General features: G+C 40.7%; 1 protein-coding gene across 1 annotated transcript in view; it reads left to right on the top strand.

The window, feature by feature from the left end:
• The window catches only part of CACNA1I (calcium voltage-gated channel subunit alpha1 I), a 370,590-nt gene that overhangs the window by 178,575 nt on the left and 170,416 nt on the right, over positions 1–21,599 (top strand). Inside the window, exons 8-10 of the mRNA XM_072421248.1 lie at positions 12,447–12,598; positions 13,257–13,442; positions 14,232–14,349. Of these exons, the coding sequence (XP_072277349.1) occupies positions 12,447–12,598; positions 13,257–13,442; positions 14,232–14,349 (456 nt within the window). The remainder of the gene's footprint in view (positions 1–12,446; positions 12,599–13,256; positions 13,443–14,231; positions 14,350–21,599) is intronic.

The raw sequence follows: 21,599 nt of genomic DNA on the forward strand, positions 1-21,599 counted from the left end.
TTAGGCAATGGGAAGTTCTAAAATGTGTTCTTAAAGGGAAATTTCATTAAACACGGAGCACATCTGAAGAAAGCCAGAACAACTCAAATTCAGTATCTTCTATCCAAAATAAAGTTAGAATCCACCCACAAGTGTGACTTGCTCCTGAGCACCTTAGTGGATCTTTCTAATGCGAGACGTGATCTACTACGAAATCTACTACAAAGAATTTAAAACATTTTACAGAAAACTTTGCAACCTCCTTTTTCTCTCATACGCCTTCTCTCTCACAATCCCCATCTGAATCCATTGTCACAATACCTGTCGGTTTCCAGAGCGGTCCCTGCTACACCGTACTGCTGCATCCCGTGCCTGTGTACCCTGTTAAGCTGTCAAGTGCAGCACTCACTCTTTGTCTCTAGGTGACAGAACATGCAGCACTTCCTGTCTTGCTCACACTGACACAGCACAGGGAGGAGGAGCTCCTTAAAGGGGCAAAGGCTAATTAAGTCTCAGAAGTAATGGCTTTGCACCAGCTACCTTGATACCCCTCATTGCTCCCTTGTGATTTCTGACCTGACTTGTGCCTGAAGCCTGACCACATCTGTCTGCCTCCTGCCCTGACCTGTGGCTGGAATCTGATCATGTCTGTTTGCTGCCTGCCCTGACCCTCGCTTGGCCCCGTACTGCATTCGACTGCCACCTGTCTCTACACTGAGGCCGCTCTAGCCTTCCTCGGCAGGTAGGGTGACCCCAAGCAGCAAAGAGCCTAGTTGCCATTTTGGAAAGAGGTGTTTACTATCTTTTATATGGTTCTCCCCTCGCCCCGTCCCCGGAAGCAGGCTTCCTCTGCATACTACCTAACCCTTCTAGGTTCTATAGGAAAACTATACATTGTCATCTTTTAGTGGCTGCCGTCAGCTTATTCTGTTATATTGGAAGCAGACCTCTACCCCCTCTTTGGCTCTTTGGCTTAACAAGGTAAATGATATTTTGAGAATGGAAGAAAGCAGAGCATTTGATAATGATTGTATGGACAAGTTCACTGCCTGAGCATTTTAGCTCCTCTTCTGCTCCAAAAAGGTTAACTTCGCCTTGCTCCCTCACCCCTTTCCCTGCCTCTTAATCCCACCCCCCTTTTTCAAACTCTTACCTCCATGAAAAAGAGTCAGGTTGATGTTTGGTTTGTGGTTGTTCTGCTGTTTTTCTTTATTTGTTTTTAAGACATAGGCATACAGACAATGTAACAGATGTTTTACATAATATGCTAAAACTGTTATGCTTAAACCTACATATTGTCTTATGTATTGTTGTTTTATTCTTGATTATTGTTTATAGCTTTGTTCCACCACTGTTTTGTATCATCGTAATATTTTGTACTGTATTCTATGCAAAACCTAATAAATATATATTTACCCATTTAGCTACAGCAGAGTTTTTTAGTGATTGCTATACATGATTATAAATAGGTATTGTGTTGAGTTAGTTTTGGATATTGTATGCATGTTTCATCAACTAGTAGAAACAAGTGCTAAATGATTAATGGCTTCCTGGTTATTGAATTTTAACTTTGATTATGTTTTCTATGGTGGCACTTTTAGTACACTCTTATACTGATAAGTTAGATCAATATGGTAATTAGCAACTTACCTATGAAAGGTTTGTTAGTTAAACATTCATAGTTGGGAAGGTCCTAGAGAGTTTGAAAAAGAGCCACATAAGAGGAGTTTCTGCTAGAAAATAATATTATAAGTGACAGTCAGCATGACTTCAAGAAAGACTGAAATTGTCAATCAAATTTACTCACTTTTTATGAGGAAGTAAGTAAACAGGTAGACAGTGGAAAAGCAGTTGATGTATTGTACTTGGACTTTGCTAAAGCAGGTTAATATGCAAGTTAGGGACAAAAGGATTAAAAAAATCAATCTGTAAATGAACGCATCCAGAGAGTAGTGATTAATGATTCATATTCTGGATGGTCTAAGGTTATTAGTGGTGAACCCAGGGTTCAATGTTGAGACCTTTACTGTTTAACATCTTTATAAATTTTATAATGTTTAGGATTGAAAGTTCAATTTCTGTGTTTGCAGATGACACCAAACGATATAATGGAGTTAAATCCATACAGAATGTCTATAATCTACAAGCAGACCTGCATGTACTATTTGATTGGGCAACAAAGTGGCAAATGAGAGAGTGCAGAGAATGGCAACTAAATTAATAAAAGGAATGGAGGAGCTCAGCTATGAGGAGATATTAGCTGAACTGAACCTATTCTCCCTTGAGAAGAGATGTTTAGGGTTTATGATCACCGTTTATAAATATATAAATGGTCCATATAAGTCCATTCTTCAATGTTAGGTCTGTGAAAATGTGGGATAGGCTCCCTCAAGAAGTAGGTTCAGCAACTACTATAGATTGATTTCAGAAAAAGCTGGATACTTTTTTAGAAGCATAGAATATAACTGGTTATTAAGGCTTTAAAGTAAACATAGCAGTGACAGTTGATCCAGGGAACATCCAATTGTCTAATGGGATCAGGAAGGAAATGATTTCCCCTGTTGGAGCAAAATGTACCAGGTTTTTGTTTTTGCCTTCCTCTGGATCAACTATGTCCATAGGGTTTTATATCTGGGATATATTTATTTGCCTAGGGATTGAACTTGATGTCTTTTTTCAACCTAACTTACTATGTAACTATTTTCTCAGGTGAAATTACAGAATAATGAGACATTGTGATATTGGTTTGGCTAGCAAATAGAAGGCAAAAATAGAAGGCAAAAAATAGAAGGCAATAACAAAAACCTGGTACATTTTGCTCCAACAGGGGAAATCATTTATATAGCCTTAGGTAAAAATTGTATGAGCTAAATTACAAATTGCAAAATTCATTGTGCTAATTAATTGGAAATTTTTATAATTTCCCTGATTATTGAAAAAATATTACCCATATTTGTGCAAATTGAATATATTTTATACAATCATGATTAACTACAAGCTGCTTCCTGAGGGATCTGATCTTGTCCCTGCTGCTGCCTATTTCTTTCTCGAATACCATGCTATGTGAGAGAGATTCACTACTGGCAACCTGCATCTAATATACTAAGTCGGCTGATTTTTAATTATTGCTGTACAAATAATAGATATGTCGATAAATGCCAAATGCTCTATAATTATTTATGCATCACAAACCAAGGTAAACATTATTACAGTTTTATTTATGTGTTGTAGCTTTAGATCTCCATTTTCCTGAGGAAGCAAACTGAATTTCCGTGAAACATGTCGAAACTCGGAACACTCTATGGATGTCCCATAAGGAGATCTATTTTTTATGATTTTTTTCTATCTATTTTAAATAGATACATTTGGAAAGCTAGTTAATTGGCCTTTAAAGTCCCGGTACTTGGTTATTCACCTAATTTTTGCGGTCTCTTTTTCTTGTTTCTATATGTGGCCTTTCTATATGTATATCTAGGAGGGATCAAAACTAATTAAATACATCCTCCTACTGCAACAACAGGCAACACCCAAGTCTCCTAGTCTTAAAAGTAGTTTCTATAACCACAGTTGAAATTAGGAGTAAATTTAAACACTTCAGATACATTTATCTCACAGTCTCAAACGAACCTGAATCCAAACTGGCAAAGCAACAATCCGGAATCAGCAATCCGGTACCAACACTACTAGCTGAGATGGGCAGAATTATTAGTAGGAAACAAACAGGCCCTTACAATGGCCACTGGGTCTGCCTCCACCTCAAGGTTCAGGTTTCCTCAATCAATAATTCTTGGAATGGACTTGAGTCATGGCTTGTAATGACCAGTTCTTTTAGGGGGTCTCCAAATGGTTTATCAGAGATGAGACAGTAAATCCTAATTAAAGATTTTTTTGTTTCAACAGTGAAATCAAATGCTTAGCAGTTAAAACATAGAAGTTCTGATTAAAACAGGGAAATGCATCAATCTGTATAGAAATGCAGAGTCATTCCCCTAAACAAAGTCCTATGGAATCATCTGTATGTCATCAAGCCAAAAGGTCCAATAGTATTCTCTTGGAAGTACAAATAAGTTTAATAGATCACAAACGGTTCATGGGGTGGTAGTGTCTCGGGATTAGCTTTGGACACTGAAAAGATCTCACAAGAGTGGGTGACAGAAGGAGCAGTATCAGTTTTTCATATAAGCAATGTATATTTATAATCTATATACAGACCCCCTAGTTTTTATCTGAAGTTCAATGGACAAAATGCACAAAAAATAGACCCTAAAAAACGGACAAACAACAAAAATTAAATACCATTTTAAATAACTTTTTCCCATTTTATTACAAACAATAACATGGTTACTGGCCCTCGAGGTTCCCCTTTCTATTCTAATAAAAAACCCTGGTGCATATTGCTTCAACAGGGGAAAAAAAATTCCTTCCTGATTCCATAAGGCAATCGGATTTTCCCTAGATCAACAGCCCCTGTTATCTTTACTTTAAAGCCTTAATACCCAGATATAATCTGTGCTTCCAGAAAAACATCCAGCTTTTTCTTAAAGCAGTCTATAGTAGTTGCTGAAACTACTTTCTGAGGGAGCCGATTCCACATTTTCACACACCTTACAGTGAAGAATCCCTTCCTTATCCTAGCAAATAAAATTTGCCACTTGGCTGCCCAATCAAACAGTACATCCAGGTCTGCTTGTAGATTATAGACATCCTGTATTGACTTAATTCCATTACACAGTTTGGTGTCATCTGCAAATGGTACTTTTATTTGTACTTTTAATACCAACATTGAACCCTGGGGCACACCACTAATACCCTTAGACCATTCAGAGTATGAATCATCATTCACTACTCTCTGGATGCGGTCTTAAAGCCAGTTCTCTGTTCATTTACAGATTAACATTTCTAAACCTATTGACCCTAACTTGCATAATAACCGTCTGTGGGGTACAGTGTCAAATGCTTTAGCTAAGTCCAAGTACACTATATCAACTGCTACTCCACTGTCTACCTGTTTACTTACTTCCTCATACAACCACATTGGCCTTACACCAATCCAGAAATAATAGCTTTGAAATAACTAAGCTCAGCTCTTTGAGCACATGTGGATGTAATCCATCAGGTCCTAGTGCTTTGTCAAGCTTAATTTTGCCAAACTGTTTCTAAATCATATCAACTTTGAGCAATTGTGACTCATTTAAGGCAGTGACATTGCTATTATGAATTTGGACTTGAGCTCTGCCATTTTCCTTTGTGTACACAGAGCTAAAAATAATTGTTTAGTAAATCTGCCTTTTCTTTATCCCCAGATACCAACCCAAAGACATTCCAAGTCACAGAGAGCCGCCCTTAATAATGGAAAATTTGCTTAAAATTAAATGGTTTTATCGTTTTGCTTCCTTTTTACAGCTTATATTAAATGAAATCATACTTTCATGGATCAACTACTGCATTTTCCTCTTTCCCAAGTCATTACCCCCCTTTCATGAAGAACCACAACACCTGGTTGTCAATCCCAATGCAAAATTTTTGTAACTCTGGTAGTACTCTTCTCCAAGGCAATCCAATCCAACTCCTTTAGACCTCAGAATGCCTAACTGCCTTCCATGCGGCCACAAAGCCGCTCACCATGCCCTGCAAAACACATACAAGTGCTCCACGATCCAGAACAGACACATATTATCACATAAAATAGAACAGTGTAAACAACATCAGTACCCTCACCAAAATCCCCCCACAAGCCCCTCTCCCCATAACCTCTATTCAAAAAATATTCCACAGGAGTAGCTGAGGTCGAATGTATAAACAAAAACGATGCCACTCCCTTTAATTTTCCTTATCAGGTCGTCTCCAAAACCTTAATGTGCCACCTCCATAGCAGCCCCAATTCCTAAGGAATGAGATGAAAATTTCCTTGCATTCAACCCCTCGCCACCAAACTCGCCTGGGCACACAAACCACAGCCAACTCCAAGAATCCTTTTATCAAGCTTTATTGTCATCATAAAACAAGGCAAAGATTGTTCACGGATGATCAGTCCGATAAGCGTGGTACAGTAGGATAAGGCAAAGGCAGGTCAGGAATAATCCAAGGGCAGAGCAGGCAGTAGGCAAGAGTAGTCAAAAACAATCCAGGTCAGGGCAGGTGGAGTTCAGGCAGAATCAGGTATCAGACCGGGTCGCTATTAGTAATGACACAACAAAGTTAGTATGGTATGGTGTGTGGTTAGTATGAACCAACACAGAGAATGTACCCAGGCACACTGTACACACAGAGGCTTATAGCGGGCAATGGTGTTCAGGATAGGTTCTCCTTAAATGGCCAGAGTGCCCAATGACCTTGCACCACCTGGCACCATTTGATTGGAGGATGACTGAATCCCCTGTAGCCACTTGGGGGGTACAAGAGGCACTTGTGGTAGCGTGCGCACCTCCCCTCACAGCACCCCTGGGACATGCCCTACTTTGCTCCTCCACAAGTGTGCTGAGAACAAGAACATCTCTGTTCATGTCCATAGGGATGCTGGGGATGCCACCTGGCCGAAGAGTAGTTTGGCCAGAACGGATCCCTCCGCCGGCAGGGAGAGACGCCCTGAGAGCAAGGCAGCAGCCTTGGCCACGCTGCCTGCTGCAGCGGCATCTCCCTCGCTGGCTGTGATCCCCAAGGAAGCCGCGGGCTCGCTGGACAGGTAAGTTCCTTACATAAACATTTCCAAAAAATACCCAAAAACTGATACTGTGACAAGGTGGTTCCATCCTCATGCAATACCAATGGACCACCACCCTCTGGCCATATCCTCAAGAAATTCCCCACTGCCGCCACGGAACACAATATTCCTCCATCACTACCAGCCAACGTAACAAAACCCCTCTCCAACTGATCTGTTTTTGATCTTGGGATCCTTAACTTCAGATTGCTTCTGGACTACACCACATTACCCACCTGCAGGCCTCTAAAGCTGTTTGTAGCTGGATTTACCAATATGCAAAGTCCCAAAAAATGCCAAGACAGACTGCCCTAAACAAAAGCACCTCAAGTCTCGATCTAGATCTCTAAATGTCCCAGGACCACCCTCAAAAAATTCAGTGACACTGGGCTTCTTTTAACCACCACCCTCCTTCCCTTCCAGAAAACCTTTAATGCCTGTCTTACCAAAAATTCCTTTGCGAGATCCTGCATACCCAATAATTTAAACAAAAAGGCCAGACCCGCTAATTTCCTGTTTAACCCCGCAACTGACACCCCCTTCTCAAAACATCTACAAACAAAGTATAACAAAATATCCAAAAATTCCTCCTCCTGCCTGGCTCCTCACTGGTCAGAAAAACACCTCCATTTCTCTCAAACCGCAGCATATACCTAACTCACAGATTCCTTAACTATACCAGCTAGGATATCTTCCATAACTCCGGGGGGGCAGGGTATGCCCTGATGCTCCGCACCTGGTGCCAGTCGCCAAAAACAGTCCCACTGAACTGAAAAAGGAATCCGCAATTGTTAACTGCAGCTAGAATATGCACAGCCAAAATTGCAATGTTCCTAGCCAAATGTCTCAGCAATCAAAAAACTGGAGGAGATGAGGCCATAAACGCATTCACCGCCTGCATTACTCCAAGGTTATCACATCAAAACCGCACCAGTTTGTTCGCCAATACCTTACTGCATAATTATATTGAGACCACAATCGCGAACAGTTCCAGCACTGCCAAGTTCATCAGTAATCCTGCTGCCTGCCACTCCTCCGTCCACGGCTCCGCATTCCATGTCCCTTGTCAATATGACCCATACCCATTCAAACCGTATACTATTGTATTCCGATAAAAACTTTTCCCACACTTGCAAGTTTTCCCGCAACTCCTTACTCAATCTAATACTCCTGCTGTGGCCGTCGCCAACCTTCTTGCAGAAACCTGCCCCATCAGCATGATCTTGCATGCAAAGTTAAGCTTACCCAAAAGGGACTTTAGCTTCTTCAGCGTAATCTTCTTCCGCTCCTGCGCTTTGGCGACTTCCTCCTGCAAGGCCAACAACTTGTCAACCGGCAGCCCGCATTCCATATTGATGAAGATTACTAGGAACACCATCACCACTGAGGGCACCTCCATCTTGTCACCTGCCATCGGGACCCGAAAACGCTCAGCCATAAACTAAAATGTCGCCAAGAATACTCTACAAGTAGCTGCTTCCAGCGGGCCAACGACCAAGAAGACATCCAGGTAGTAGATAACCGACTGCATCATAGACACTTCCCACACCACCCATTCCAGAAAACACCCCATGGGCAAACACCAATCCATAAAGATCGCCCCTGCCCATGTACAGCCCAAAAACCTTTGACTCTCTGGGTGAACCGGCAACAACCGAAGGGCAGATTCAATATCTGTCTTGGCCAAAAGAGCCCTCCACCTGTATTTTCTCACACATTTCATCACGTAGTCAAATGATGTGTATGACAGAGAGCACAACTCTGGGTCAATGGCATCATTCAGTGACCACCTGGATGCAAATTACAGATTGTGTATAAACATATTTAGCTCTTTATTTGACACTACAGCAAGCAGTGAAATCACCAACCCCTCCACTGGCACCGTCTGAAATGGCCCTCCGATTCTCATGGCCCGATCACCCTCTTTCATTTGCCACTCCTAAAACACAGAGAAGTTCCGTGCAAACCCTCACATCCGGCACACTCATGCCTGAAACGACAGGAACCGCTAACATTGCAGACTGCTTTGTTGTATTGCCAACACAAACCCTTCTTCCAATAGGCCAGGGATCAGAAAGGAGACAGACCTCTGGCCCCCCCAAAAAAGGACTGCCCAACCGGCCGTGCTGGGGTCCATCAACTTTATCGACAAGCAGATATCCTTGTGATCCCAGCGAACTGATGGTCTAAAAGCCTTGCACTGCAGAAATTGTTCATTGTATCCCAGCCATGCCATACCCCCATATACCTGGTGCATTTGTTCAGGTTCCTTCTCGCCTTCACAAACGCTTGCAGTCAATTAGCAAACGTGCATGGAATCAGTCTATGCCGCTGTAAATCCTCCTCCCCTATCTCGATTGAAATGCTTCAACAGCAGCAACGAAAAAAGATCAATGTACTCAACTCTCCTCATCTCCATTTTTTAGACATGCCCTTTAAAACAGATGTAAACCTACCCCCTTGTCACGTCATCAACACCCCCTTGTGTGGGCACCTGCTCACCTCCACTACCGTCAAAACCCCTTCTCAACTCTGCGCTCTCAGGCCCTAGCTCCCCATGGGCCGCCAATGCCCCCATCGCCATTGCCTCCCCCCTTTCCGAACCCAGTTTTTCAGAAAACAAAGTTCAGGCTCCTGCTAAAGTAGTTTATTGTCTTACAATGTAAACAACAAAAAAATTACAAAACAAATCTTAGCACAGATGCAAATTACCTCTTTGGTTGATTCCTCTCTAATAATGGTTAATAATGCAACTCAAAACAAAGTCCTTTTTTTTAAAAAAAAAAGCTGATAGCTTACTCTTAAACAATATTCGCTTGAGCGTCTTTCCTTTCACATTTTGGAGAAACCATTGATTTCCCAGCAGTCTACTGATCAAACTCTAAATAGAGCACTGGTGCTCGCTAAGTAAGAGTTAAGACCCAGACACGGACCGGGAGGCCAAGGAACCCTCCCAACTCCTCCTTAGCCAGCTGGACCCTTAAAACCATCTTTTCCTGAAAGCTCAAACAGAGCACCTTAGCCTGGGCATCATATACACCCCATCCAAGACCTTTCCAGCCAAGTAATGGGACACCCTGTCACATACTCTTCGCTTTGGACCCCTAGGATTTGCCACCAAACAGTGTGCCCTGGCAAAGGTGTCTGCATTACCCTGCAACATTTTCACTTTATGTTCCCCTGTTGTCCTTTGTGTCAGCCGGGGTCAATTTCCTGCTCGAATACATAACAGGGTGTTTCTCCCCCTCAACCAGCTGTGACAGGACTGCCCCCAGCCCATCATTAGAGGCATTTGAACCACAGAAAGTCTTTTGAAATCAAGTGCAACCACAGGTTGGTAGCACAACATTTTCTTTAACTGCTGAAATACCCCCTCAACTGACCCTTTCCCTTTGTTAGGTCTGTAATGGTGCAGCTAGGATGACAAAGTTCAGGATAAACATCTGATAATAGCCCACAATGCCAAGGACAGCGTGAACCTGTTTCTTGGTCAGGGTCTGGGGCCAACTTTTTATTGCTTCTACCACAGCAACTTCCTGTCTATGGGCTTCTGGTATCCACTAAGGTTTAAGACCCAGGCGTGGGGCTCTGTAACAATGTTATGTTCAATAACATTCATGCAGCTATGCAACTCAGAAAATTCAGCAGGATTTTGTTAGCCTTCTTGCTATGGGATGCTGACAGGAATTAATTAATACCTACCTCTGGGACACCCCCCTGGGTTTTGGGAAGAGGCTGGGTATTAGCTAAGAGGGCCTCTCTGTCCTCCAATGTCTTAATTAAATTTACAGGATATACCTGTTCCTTTTTTCTTTGATTAGGTTGGTAAATTTTGTAGCTTACCTCCCCTACCTTCCTCACAATTTTATATGGTCCTTGCCATTTGACCCAGAATTTGCTCTCTCCTATGGGAACAAGCAAATGGTCACCAGGATTGAACCTTTGCTAGTGAGGTAATTGTACACCTAACTCTGGGTCTCCTGAGCATGTTGCATATGTTCCTTGACCACAGGCATATCAACATTATTCTGTTCTAGTACACTTCTGTGGGGAATGGCCTCTTGTTCCCATGTCTCTTTGGTAATGTCTAACTGGCTACGGGAGTGCCTACCATACACCAGATGAAAGAGTAATACCCTGTGGAAAACTGGGGAACCTCTCGAATTGTAAACATCAAGTATGGCAGGAGGCAATCCCAGTCTCTCCCATCTTTATCTATTACCTTCTTCAAGATCCCCAAGCTAATCTATCTGTGGATGTTAAACTGAGGCACAAAGCTGCTTGATTTCTAACACATGGCACAATTCCTTCATGACTTTAGACATAAGAGGGTCCCCTAATCTGTTAAAATTTCCTTGCGAGTTCCGGTAAACACGTGAAACTATTTTTTGGCGATTGCTTTCGAGTTGGCTCATCTTAGATTATACCACACTTTATCCTGAGGCATTCCTCTAACACTACTAAAATATATTGACCATTTGCCCAAAGAGGTCCAACACTGTCCCGCAAAAAGGCTGGGGCACAACCACTTGTTCTACAATCTCCCCCAGCACCCTGTCCAAACAATATACCAAGTCATGATTCACGGAGAAGGGAACTTATTTTGAACACCTGAAATCTGGGGCACCCCTTTTGTCATTTTTACATTCTCCCAGGCTCTGGCTAGAGTCGGGTCGTGCAGGTGGGATGTCCCAAAGTTGTGTCTTCACACCTCCAAGTCTGGTACTGTCAATTCTTGACAGAGGCAACTGTTTCATCTGCTAAAACTGCCAAAGGAAGCATAACATCAGCATTTTCCCCAACAAAATCAATACTTGCCCCTAGTTCACTGGGCTTAGGGTTACATATGGCAGTTTTATTTACAATATCCTTATTCACAGGCTTTTCCCCCTTTCAGAGGTCCCATAACAGTGGAAGTTTCTTCCCAACATGACATGTTATACCCCACTATATGGCAAAAATTACCGCAGTCAGTTTCAAAATTACCACAGCCATGGGGCAGGCAGCTTTTAGTGTCTCCATGAATACACATGACACCAATCCATGGATCCTGCAGCTGATCAGGGCTTCTCAAGCTGGCATGCACTAAATTCTCTATTTTCAGTACACACAATATAGACTACGTGCCCCTTCTCATTTTTGCTCTTTCTACAGCCTGGTGGGGCCTCCTGGGGATCTCTTTCTGTAAGCAAGATCATTGTCAGCTAGGACAAAACCATCACTTATTTTTACACACATTTGCAGCAAAGATCAGTAATATCTTAGAGCCCAATAACCCTGCAATGCTGCGGCATATATGTTTTCCTGTGTTGATGCATAATTTTGAACACTGTTTAAGGCACTAGAAATTAATAGGCCACATTACAAAAAAAGTAGGCACTGTTTGAATTGTATCAGACCTGTTCTATGATGTATTTCAATTCACTAATGCACTGTATACGGATTGCACATTACAGTGATCTAAATGGTGTGAATGGGTCCTTCATAAAAAAAAAAAATAATTCAATAATTACAGAATTGCACGCATCTCTTGCACAAAAATAAACATCTACATTACACTGGACATACATTGTTATTTTCTGAGTATGGCTTTATCCAAAATATACCTTTTATGTGTTATGGCAATAGACTTGTTTATAGAGCAAAACATAATATGTATACATTTATTAAATAAGCACAATATATATATATATATATTACAGTACAAAATAGTTCTAAATATACTCTCAATTCCTAAATGCTGCCACAATTTCTGCTCTTTCTACAGCCTGAAGAACTAACCAATATACTGGAAATAAGTAATATTGTATTCACCAGCATGTTTGCTCTGGAAATGATGCTTAAACTTTCAGCGTTTGGATTTTTCGAATATCTCCGAAATCCTTATAACATCTTTGATGGCATTATAGTCATTATAAGGTTGGTTTTTAAATAATAGCTCTGGATTCTATTTGGTAATATTTCACCTATACGTTATGTTTTTTTCATTGTTTTTATATATTGACAATAAATATAATTGACTTGTTTTAGCAATAGTCCTCAACAAACATTTTATACATTTATACATACATCTAACATTTTATACAGAAAAATTGTGATAATATTTGAAATATATTAACTTGATAACAAAATAATAATTATTGGTAATTACCCTTCACTTAGTTAAAAGCTTATGTAACTAGTACTTTTTAATATAAATTATCTTTTATGCATTTGCTATCTATCTGAATGTTGTTATTACACAGGAAGCAGGATCGTTAGAGTTCATGCTTAACAACAAAGCTTGCTGCTATAAAACATGTATAAACAGGAATTGTTAGGCTTTTTTCCTTTAAAAATATCATTACAATTCAAATTCACAACTTCATTACTATTTACCACATGCTTAATTGGTCATTGCTAAATTTGCCTTTTTCTTTCATTCACTGAATTTGAATAAACAGCTTTAGGTTAGGTTATGTCATTCATGCAGAATTTATGTTGAGCAGACAAACAATCCATGCCATTTTTGTTTCTTTGTCTGTGTAATCTTCAAATGTTAAATAATTGCTCCTATATTTTGATATTTATTTCTCAGTGTCTGGGAGATTATTGGACAGAATGATGGTGGGCTTTCGGTTTTAAGAACCTTTCGACTTCTGCGGGTATTAAAACTAGTAAGGTTTATGCCTGCACTGAGACGGCAACTGGTAGTCTTAATGAAGACGATGGACAATGTGGCTACATTTTGCATGCTTCTCATGCTCTTTATTTTTATCTTTAGGTAAGAAACCCCTGGGTCTGGACTGGGTTGAAATTTGAAAAAAATCTGTATGGCCTTTACTGTATATCAATACTAAATGTATTTAATTGCCTGAAATATAACTGCAAAGTCCAAGAATTCAAGAAATTGTAAGGTAGAGTAATAAAATGGTAACATACAAGAAGGCCAATAATGACAATCCAAACTTTAGTTTGCACATTCTTTAGTACCATTTAAATTCCTAAAGTGAATTATAGTAAATCCTTAACCATTTGCAAGGAAAAAACATTTTTACAAGCATATGATTGGTTGATGAAGCAAACACAGTTTTATTTTATTTCCCATGATCAGTGAACATGCATTTGTTATGCAAACAGTATTAGTTGCAATTCAATCAGTATGTCCTAAGTTTTAGAAGCAATTCATTTTTTCTCTAGGCAAAATTTGAATGACAATCTATGCCAGTTGTCAAAAATTTAATGGGGCTGTACTTACTTTTTCAAATGACTATATATGTAGATAGAGATTTTTTTTATTCCACTCAGCCCTCTTTACTATCTATGCTCAATACAGACTGCTTGTAGCATTTTGCACCAGGATTAAAAACCCAGGAGCCGACATTATTTTTTAGTTTCTGCATTTATCCCTGGACCCTCAAACATTATCTTACTAGGACCTGCAGGTGTCACAGACAACACCTTCCAATGCCATCATGAAAAAGCGTTAATTAAATTTTATGTCCAAGAGCATGACTGTCAAAGCACAATATACAAAACTAATCAGAATGTCTTGTTCTTGTTGTATTTGCAGTATTCTTGGAATGCATATTTTTGGATGTAAATTCAGCCTCAGAACAGATTCCGGGGATACTGTACCTGATCGGAAAAACTTTGATTCCTTACTGTGGGCAATTGTAACAGTCTTTCAGGTTTGTATCTAATTACTAAATCTGTTCTAAAAAAAAATGTTCAATTTGTCTTTTTTTTTTAAGGGTATTCTTAATCTCTAAAATGTTGTTAGTATTATGAATATTTGACAATGGAACTAGGAGATTAATTGAAAATCATCTGAAACATTCTGAAGCTTTCCATTAACACCAAAAATACATCTTGACATGCAGGTTTCATCTTCTCCCTCCACCCACAAAAATCTTTTCTTTATAAATACAGTTTATAGTTAGGTCCATAAATATTTGGACTGAGACAACATTGTTCTAGTTTTGGTTCTGTACATTACCACAATTATTTTAAATGAAACAACTCAGATGCAGTTGACCTGCGGACTTTCATCTTTAATTCCTTGGGTTTAAAAATAAGATTGCAGAAAAATGTGAGGAACTAAAGCCTTTTTTTACACAATCACTTCATTTCAGGGGCTCAAAAATTAATTGGACAAATTAAAAAGCTGAAAATAAAATGTTCATTTCTAATAATTGGTTGAAAACCCTTTGCTGGCAATGACAGCCTGTAGTCATGAACTCATGGACATCTCCAGATGCCGGGGTTCCTCCTTTTTAATGCTCTGCCCGGCCTTTACTGCTGCGGCTTTCAGTTGCTGATTGTTTGTGGGGCTTTCTGTCCGAACTTTAGTCTACTTGGCAATTCAAGAATATTCCACTTCTTTGCTTTAGTAAACTCCTGGGTTGCTTTGGCTGTATGTTTTGGGTCATTGTCAATCTGTACTATGAAACCTAATCAATTTGACTGCATTTAGCTGGATTTGAGCAGACAGTATGTCTCTGAAACACCACAGAATTCATTCGGCTGCTTCTGTGTCACATCATGGATAAACACTAGTGTCCCAGTGCCATGGCAGCCATGCACTCCCAAGCCATCACACTGCCTCCGCCATGTTTTACGGATCATGTATTATGCTTTGGATCATGAGCTGTTCCACGCCTTCTCCATACTTTTTTCTTGCCCTCATTCTGGTAAAGGCTGATCTTGGTTTCATCTGTCCAAAGAATGTTTTCCCAGAACTGTGCTGCCTTTTTTAGATGTTTTTTTAGCAAAGTCCAATCTAGGCTTTCTATTCTTGAGACTTATGAGTGTCTTGCACCTTGCAGTGCACCCTCTGTATTACTTTCATGCAGTCTTCTCTTTATGGTAGACTTGGATATCGATACGCCTACTTCCCGGAGAGTGTTGTCACTTGGTTGGCTGTTGTGAAGGAGTTTCACCATGGAAATGATTCTGCCATCATCCACCACTGTTGTCTTTCATGGACGTCCAGGTCTTTTGGCATTGCTGGGTTCACCAGTGCTTTGTTTCTTTCTCATGATGTACCAAACTGTAGATTTTACCACTCCTAATATTGTAGCAATTTCTCAGATGGGTTTTTCTGTTTTTGCAGCGTAAGGACGGCTAGTTTCATCTGCATGGAGAACTCCGCATGTTGTCTGTTCACAGCAAAATCTTCTCCAAAATCAACTCCAGGCCTTTTATCTGCTTAATTGATAATGACATCACAAAGGAATTGCTCACACCAGCCCATGAAGTAGCCTTTGAATCAATTGTCCAATTAATTTTGAGCCCATGAATTGAAGTAGTTGTGTAAAAAAAGCTTTAGTTTCTCGGATATTTATGCAATCTTTTTGTTCAACCCACTGAATTAAAGCTGACAGTCTGCAGTTCAACCGCATCTGAGTTTTTTCATTTAAAATTAATTGTGGTAATGTACAGAACCAAAATAAAGTTGTCTCTGTCCAAATATTTATGGACCTAACTATATAAATGATCTAATGATTACCGTTTTCAGCAAAGAATACTCCAACAGGAAAAAACAACCCAGTTTGTCTTTAATCTAGGTAACAATGCTGATGATGCTATCATTCTTTATCCTGTTCAGATTTCGAAACAGAACATAACTTTTCAAGCTCCTTTACACTTCTTCCATCCAGTTCATTGCATAATGCATGTTACATGCAATAACATGTGCCAGTGTTAAAAATTAAATGGCTCTCCAACACACAAGTAGCAGAGTACTAAAACACATGTGTTTCAGGTCACTATAGGACTGCATTGTGGCGCCATGCATTGTAAAAATTGCTTCATGTCCTTTGTAGTTCATTCTGGTGTGTTGGCAGCCCATTCATTGTTAAATTTACGTGTGTGTCCAGCAATGTGTGACTAGGTCCTTAACATACTCAATATCTTTAAAGTAAATATAAGAAACTGATTTCAGATAAGTGTTGGATACCTAGGTCCATTGTGTAAAGAATGCAAAAATTATGTTAATGATAGGTAATAGAAAAGCAATACCATGAAATCAAACTGGATGACAAAATATACAGTTAGAAAATTCCCGAGAAGGTAAAAGAAGAACGGCAAGGGAATGAAATAAGATATGTAAAATAAAGAATTATTACTCCGACACTCCTGAAATTAAAAGACAGTTTGGTCTGGAAGACTGTATGTAGGTTTAATGGAGAACTATTAGTAAACCCTATTGGCTCTGAGATTACTGCTAAAAAGGCTACAGGGTTCATTAAATTGGGTGTGACCCACGTTTTTATTTGGCATTTTGAGGGCTAAAAAACTTGGTTTATACTTACGTATATATAGTGTGTCTGATAGAGATAAGTTCTGTACATCTCTTCAACACATGTCTTTTTTCCCTGAAAATACTTTTAGTTCAGAACATCATCATTGTTCCCTAATCTGTAAAAGAATTACTACTGTTACTACAATAGGTGAAGAAGCTGCAGAATCCAAACCTCAAAACTACAATTGGGATGCTATTATGTATGTACTAGGTACCTGTTAATGCACTACTCCTCAGAACTCTCTCTTGTAGCCCATTTGAATAAATGTTCTGTGTCATCTCACAGTTCCTCTACCCCATAACTTTGTGTCCTGTGATTCACACAAACTATACATGTTTTGATTTCCTGATAAATAGGAATATTGTGGTGCGCATGCGCAAAGCTGACCGATGGCTGGGTGCTAGGTCAGCTCGATGACTCGCCAGGAGAATCGGGCTTCTAAATTGGCGACAAGTAGGCGGAACACAGCTTACGGGTGCGGACTGACCTCATACTCACCTCCGGTGCAGCAAACGTTTTCCCACGTCAGCATGGGAAGTCAGGAGGAAAAGGCAGCCTTAGGCCGCGCTGCAGCCAAGATGGCGCCCCTTTATTCTCCTGCATGTTACGCGCCGGGGGAAGGGGAGAGGGAAGGCTCCAGCAAGCCTGATATTTTTGCTGGGTGCTAACCTCTCTCATCCACACATGACTTTTCCAGGGGATTCTACAGGCTGCATTCGATTCAACTGCCAAGAAGATAACAGATCACTTTACAAAAGAATTGCATTGCAAGGCCAGGAGGAGGATATCGATCAATATAAACAAGATGTACATTACATTCATTACATTACATTACATTAATTGTAAATTACAAATTAGAAGATTTGGAGAATGGGTCTAGGCGTTCTAACTTGCGCATTCGGGGAATACCGGAATCAGCGGTGGATTTAACATCTGTAATGCGCCTGGGCACACAAACCACAACCAACTCCAGATATCCTTCAATCAGGCTTTATTCAATGTCATAAAGCACAGCAAGGGTTAAGTCCAAACAAGCAAAGTACAAGAGGGTAAGGCAAAGACAGGTCAAGAACAATCCCAGGTCAGGGCTGGCAGCAGGCAGAATGGTCAGTAACAATCCGAGGTCAGGGCAGGCAGAGTTCAAGCAGAGTCAACTTCAGACCAGGTCACTATGGAGATGACAAAAGCAGGTAAACTTAACCAACACAATGACGCACCCAAGCACACTGAGTTCACAGAGGCTTATAGCGGGCAATGGTGTACAGGACAGGCTCTCCTTAAATGGCCAGAATGGCGGAGACTAACTGAATCCCCTGCGGCCGATTGGATGCAAGGGATGCTACCTGGCTGAACAGTAGTTTGGCCAGGATGGATCCCTCTGCCTGCAGAGAGAGACAAGCTGCGAGCAGAGAAGTAGCCTCGGCCATGCTGCCTGCTACAGCGGCATCTCCCTCTGTTTCTGGGATCCCCAGGGACACAGCGGGCTCGCAGGACAGGTAAGTTCCTTACAACGTCTACTGCCACGGCTTTATTCCAAGAGTTATGCCCTGAGATACCCATTGAGAGACTTGAGCTAGATCGCATACATCGTACACTTACCAGGCCAAAACCGAGAGGGCCATCTAGAGATGTGGTTGTAAAATTTCACCATTATCGTACGAAAGATATGATCCAAAGCGTGGCACACACCAAAGAACCAATTGTTTTCCAAGGATACAATTGTTAATTATATGCTGATTTAGCGACAGTTCAGAGGCGCAGAGAGCTGAAACCTTACCTGTAGATCCTCCAAGAAAAATGTATCACCTACTGCTAGGGTCATCCATTCAAGCTTATATTTTCTGACAACCGCAGAACCCAGATCATCACTTCACCGAATGAGGCACTGGCGTGCTTCCAAGCACTGGGTTTACCAACATCATCACAAACCGCCCAACCTGAAAGAAATGATAGATCCTCAGTTTTTCCATCGAAATCGCATGAAACGTCACTGCTTCATTAGTCCATCTTCCTCCAAGCAGACACCTTCCACGCCACTGCCTTGAGGGATGTAGCCTACTTTTTCTTCTGTCCTGTGGTGCAAGAATCGAATATGTTTTACCCCCTTTGTTGAGGATATTATTCTCATTCTTCACTTGTTGTACTGGAACTTGGCACTTTTTTTTTTTTACTTTTTTTTTTTACTTTTTTAAAGGACACTCCCCCGGAGGGATGTTCCACAAGGGGCAAATTCACTGGAACAAGTACAGATATTTAATTCTGATAGCACTTGCTATCTATCAAAAAAGCCAAAAAGTTCTGTTTCTCTCAAAAAAAAAAAAATATATATGCTCCCTAACCTGTAAAAGCATTACTACTATTACTGCAATAGGTGAAGAAGCTGCAGAATCCAAACCGCAAATAACAATTGGGACGCTATTTTGCATGTACTATGTACCAATTAATGCACTACTCCTCAGAACTTCTCTCTTGTAGCCCATTTGTAATTGAATAAATGTTCTGTTTCATCTCACAGTTCCTCCACCCCATCAACTTTGTGTCCTGTGATTCACATAAACTACTTGTTTTGATTTCCTGATAAATAGGAATATTGTGGTGCGCATGCGCAAAGCTGACTGATGGCTGGATGCTAGGTCAGACCCATGACAAGCGGGCGGAACACAGCTTACGGGTGCAGACTGACCTCATACTCACCTCCGGTGCAGCAAACGGCGTTTCCCCACGGTGTTTCTACAGGCTGCATTTGATTCAACTGCCAAGAAGATAACAGATCACTTTACAAAAGAATTGCGAGAATTGGGCCAACCGGCATTGCAAGGCAACGAGGAGGATATCAACCAATATAAACAAGATGTAGATTACATTAATTACATTACATTACATTAACTGTTAAATAACAAATTAGAGGATTTAGAGAACGGGTCCAGGCATTCTAACTTGCGCATTCGGGGGATACCGGAATCACTGGTGGATTTAACATCTTCTGCCATGGGTCTATTCCAAGAATTATGCTCTGAGGTACCCATTGAGAGACTTGAGCTAGATCGCATGCATCGTACACTTACCAGGCCAAAACCGAGAGGCCCATCTAGAGATGTGTTTGTAAAATTTCACCATTATCGTAAGAAAGATATGATCCAACGCGTAGGAAGCACCAAAGAACCAATTGTTTTCCAAGGATACAATTGCTAATTATTTGGGGCAGATTCACTGGAACAAGTTAAGTAGTTTGAAATACACCATGTGCCTAATAATATGCAAAAATGTTTCATTGTTTGCCCTAATGTTATATGTATGGGTTTTATACTTTTGGCTCTTGAAGCCCTACTCCCGGCACAATTGTCACTGTGCACTCCACTTATCTCAAGGTGCATCCCCCAGTATTTAAATCTTAGAGGGCAACGCGCCTGGAGATTCTACGTAGGTGGGCAAGATAAATCCTTGCACCAGAGGTCACAATTCCAAACAAACTGACAGGTAGACTCAAGGCAATGCTAAAGGAGCGCTCCCCCATTTGTTGAAATGATGATTTCCATTATTTCTCTAGATGTACAGGGTCTAAACTCTACGATGAAATGTACAAGGGCGTTCTGTCATTTTCACACCTATAAGGCGGATGTTATATGCTTGCAGGAGACACATTTCTCTACCTCCTCATGTCCTAGATTTTTTCATGCGTCCTATCCAACGGTCTACATGGCTATTTCCCCGCATAAACGTAGGCGTGTTTTCATCCGCTTTAGAAAAACTGTCCCATTTGTATTGGATTCGCAGTTAGCAGACCCTAAAGGCAGATACGTTTTTTTGATGGGAAGACTTAATGACGTCAAAGTGACGTTAGCTACTAATGAAAATCAGGTCCCATTCTTCACTCATTTACTTCAATTACTGCGCATCCATGTGCAAGGCTTAGTTATTATATGCGGTGACTCCAATATCCCATTGATACCCAGCCTAGATAGAAAAAAACTATAAACCATATTTTTGTTCCAAGTGCTAGCCTTTCACTGGTGTCTTCCAGCGCCATTTTGGGAACTGGTCTGACCATGATGCTGTCCAAATAGAATTCTCCTCATCTTATCCCAAGTCTAATTCATTTAAATGGACTCTCAATTACTCTCTACTCAGTAACCTGACAGTGATTCAAAGGACACGAGAGGCGCTGGCTGAATCAATCTTCAATCTCACAGCAAATCGGGCCTTTCTTACATTACTGAACGTTTAAGCGAGAACGACCTTGTTATTCGCCATGAGGTCATGTTCTCGCCAAACAAACGAGGGAAAATGCAGGGGGCGGGATCGATGACTATTTTCGGTGGGAATGGCTCGGCTGGGAGCGAATCATTTGCTCCCAGGATGCACAGCAAGGCCCAACAGCCCAATCAGGAGAAATCTGAGCACGGGCATATATACAGGGAAGGAAGGGAGGGGAGATGTCACTCCATTTTGTGTTCTGTGTCAGAGAAAGAAGCAGGGAGAGAAGTGCACTGTCACAGGAGCCTTCTGTATATATATACTGATTTTGCATATATATATATACTGATTTTGCAATGTTTGATATTTAATTCTGATAGCACTTGCTATCTATCAAAAAAGCCAGAAACATTTCTGTATTTCTCTCAAAAAAATACAGA

Source organism: Pyxicephalus adspersus, chromosome 8 (assembly GCF_032062135.1).
Source record: "Pyxicephalus adspersus chromosome 8, UCB_Pads_2.0, whole genome shotgun sequence".
NCBI classification, from domain to species: domain Eukaryota; kingdom Metazoa; phylum Chordata; class Amphibia; order Anura; family Pyxicephalidae; genus Pyxicephalus; species Pyxicephalus adspersus.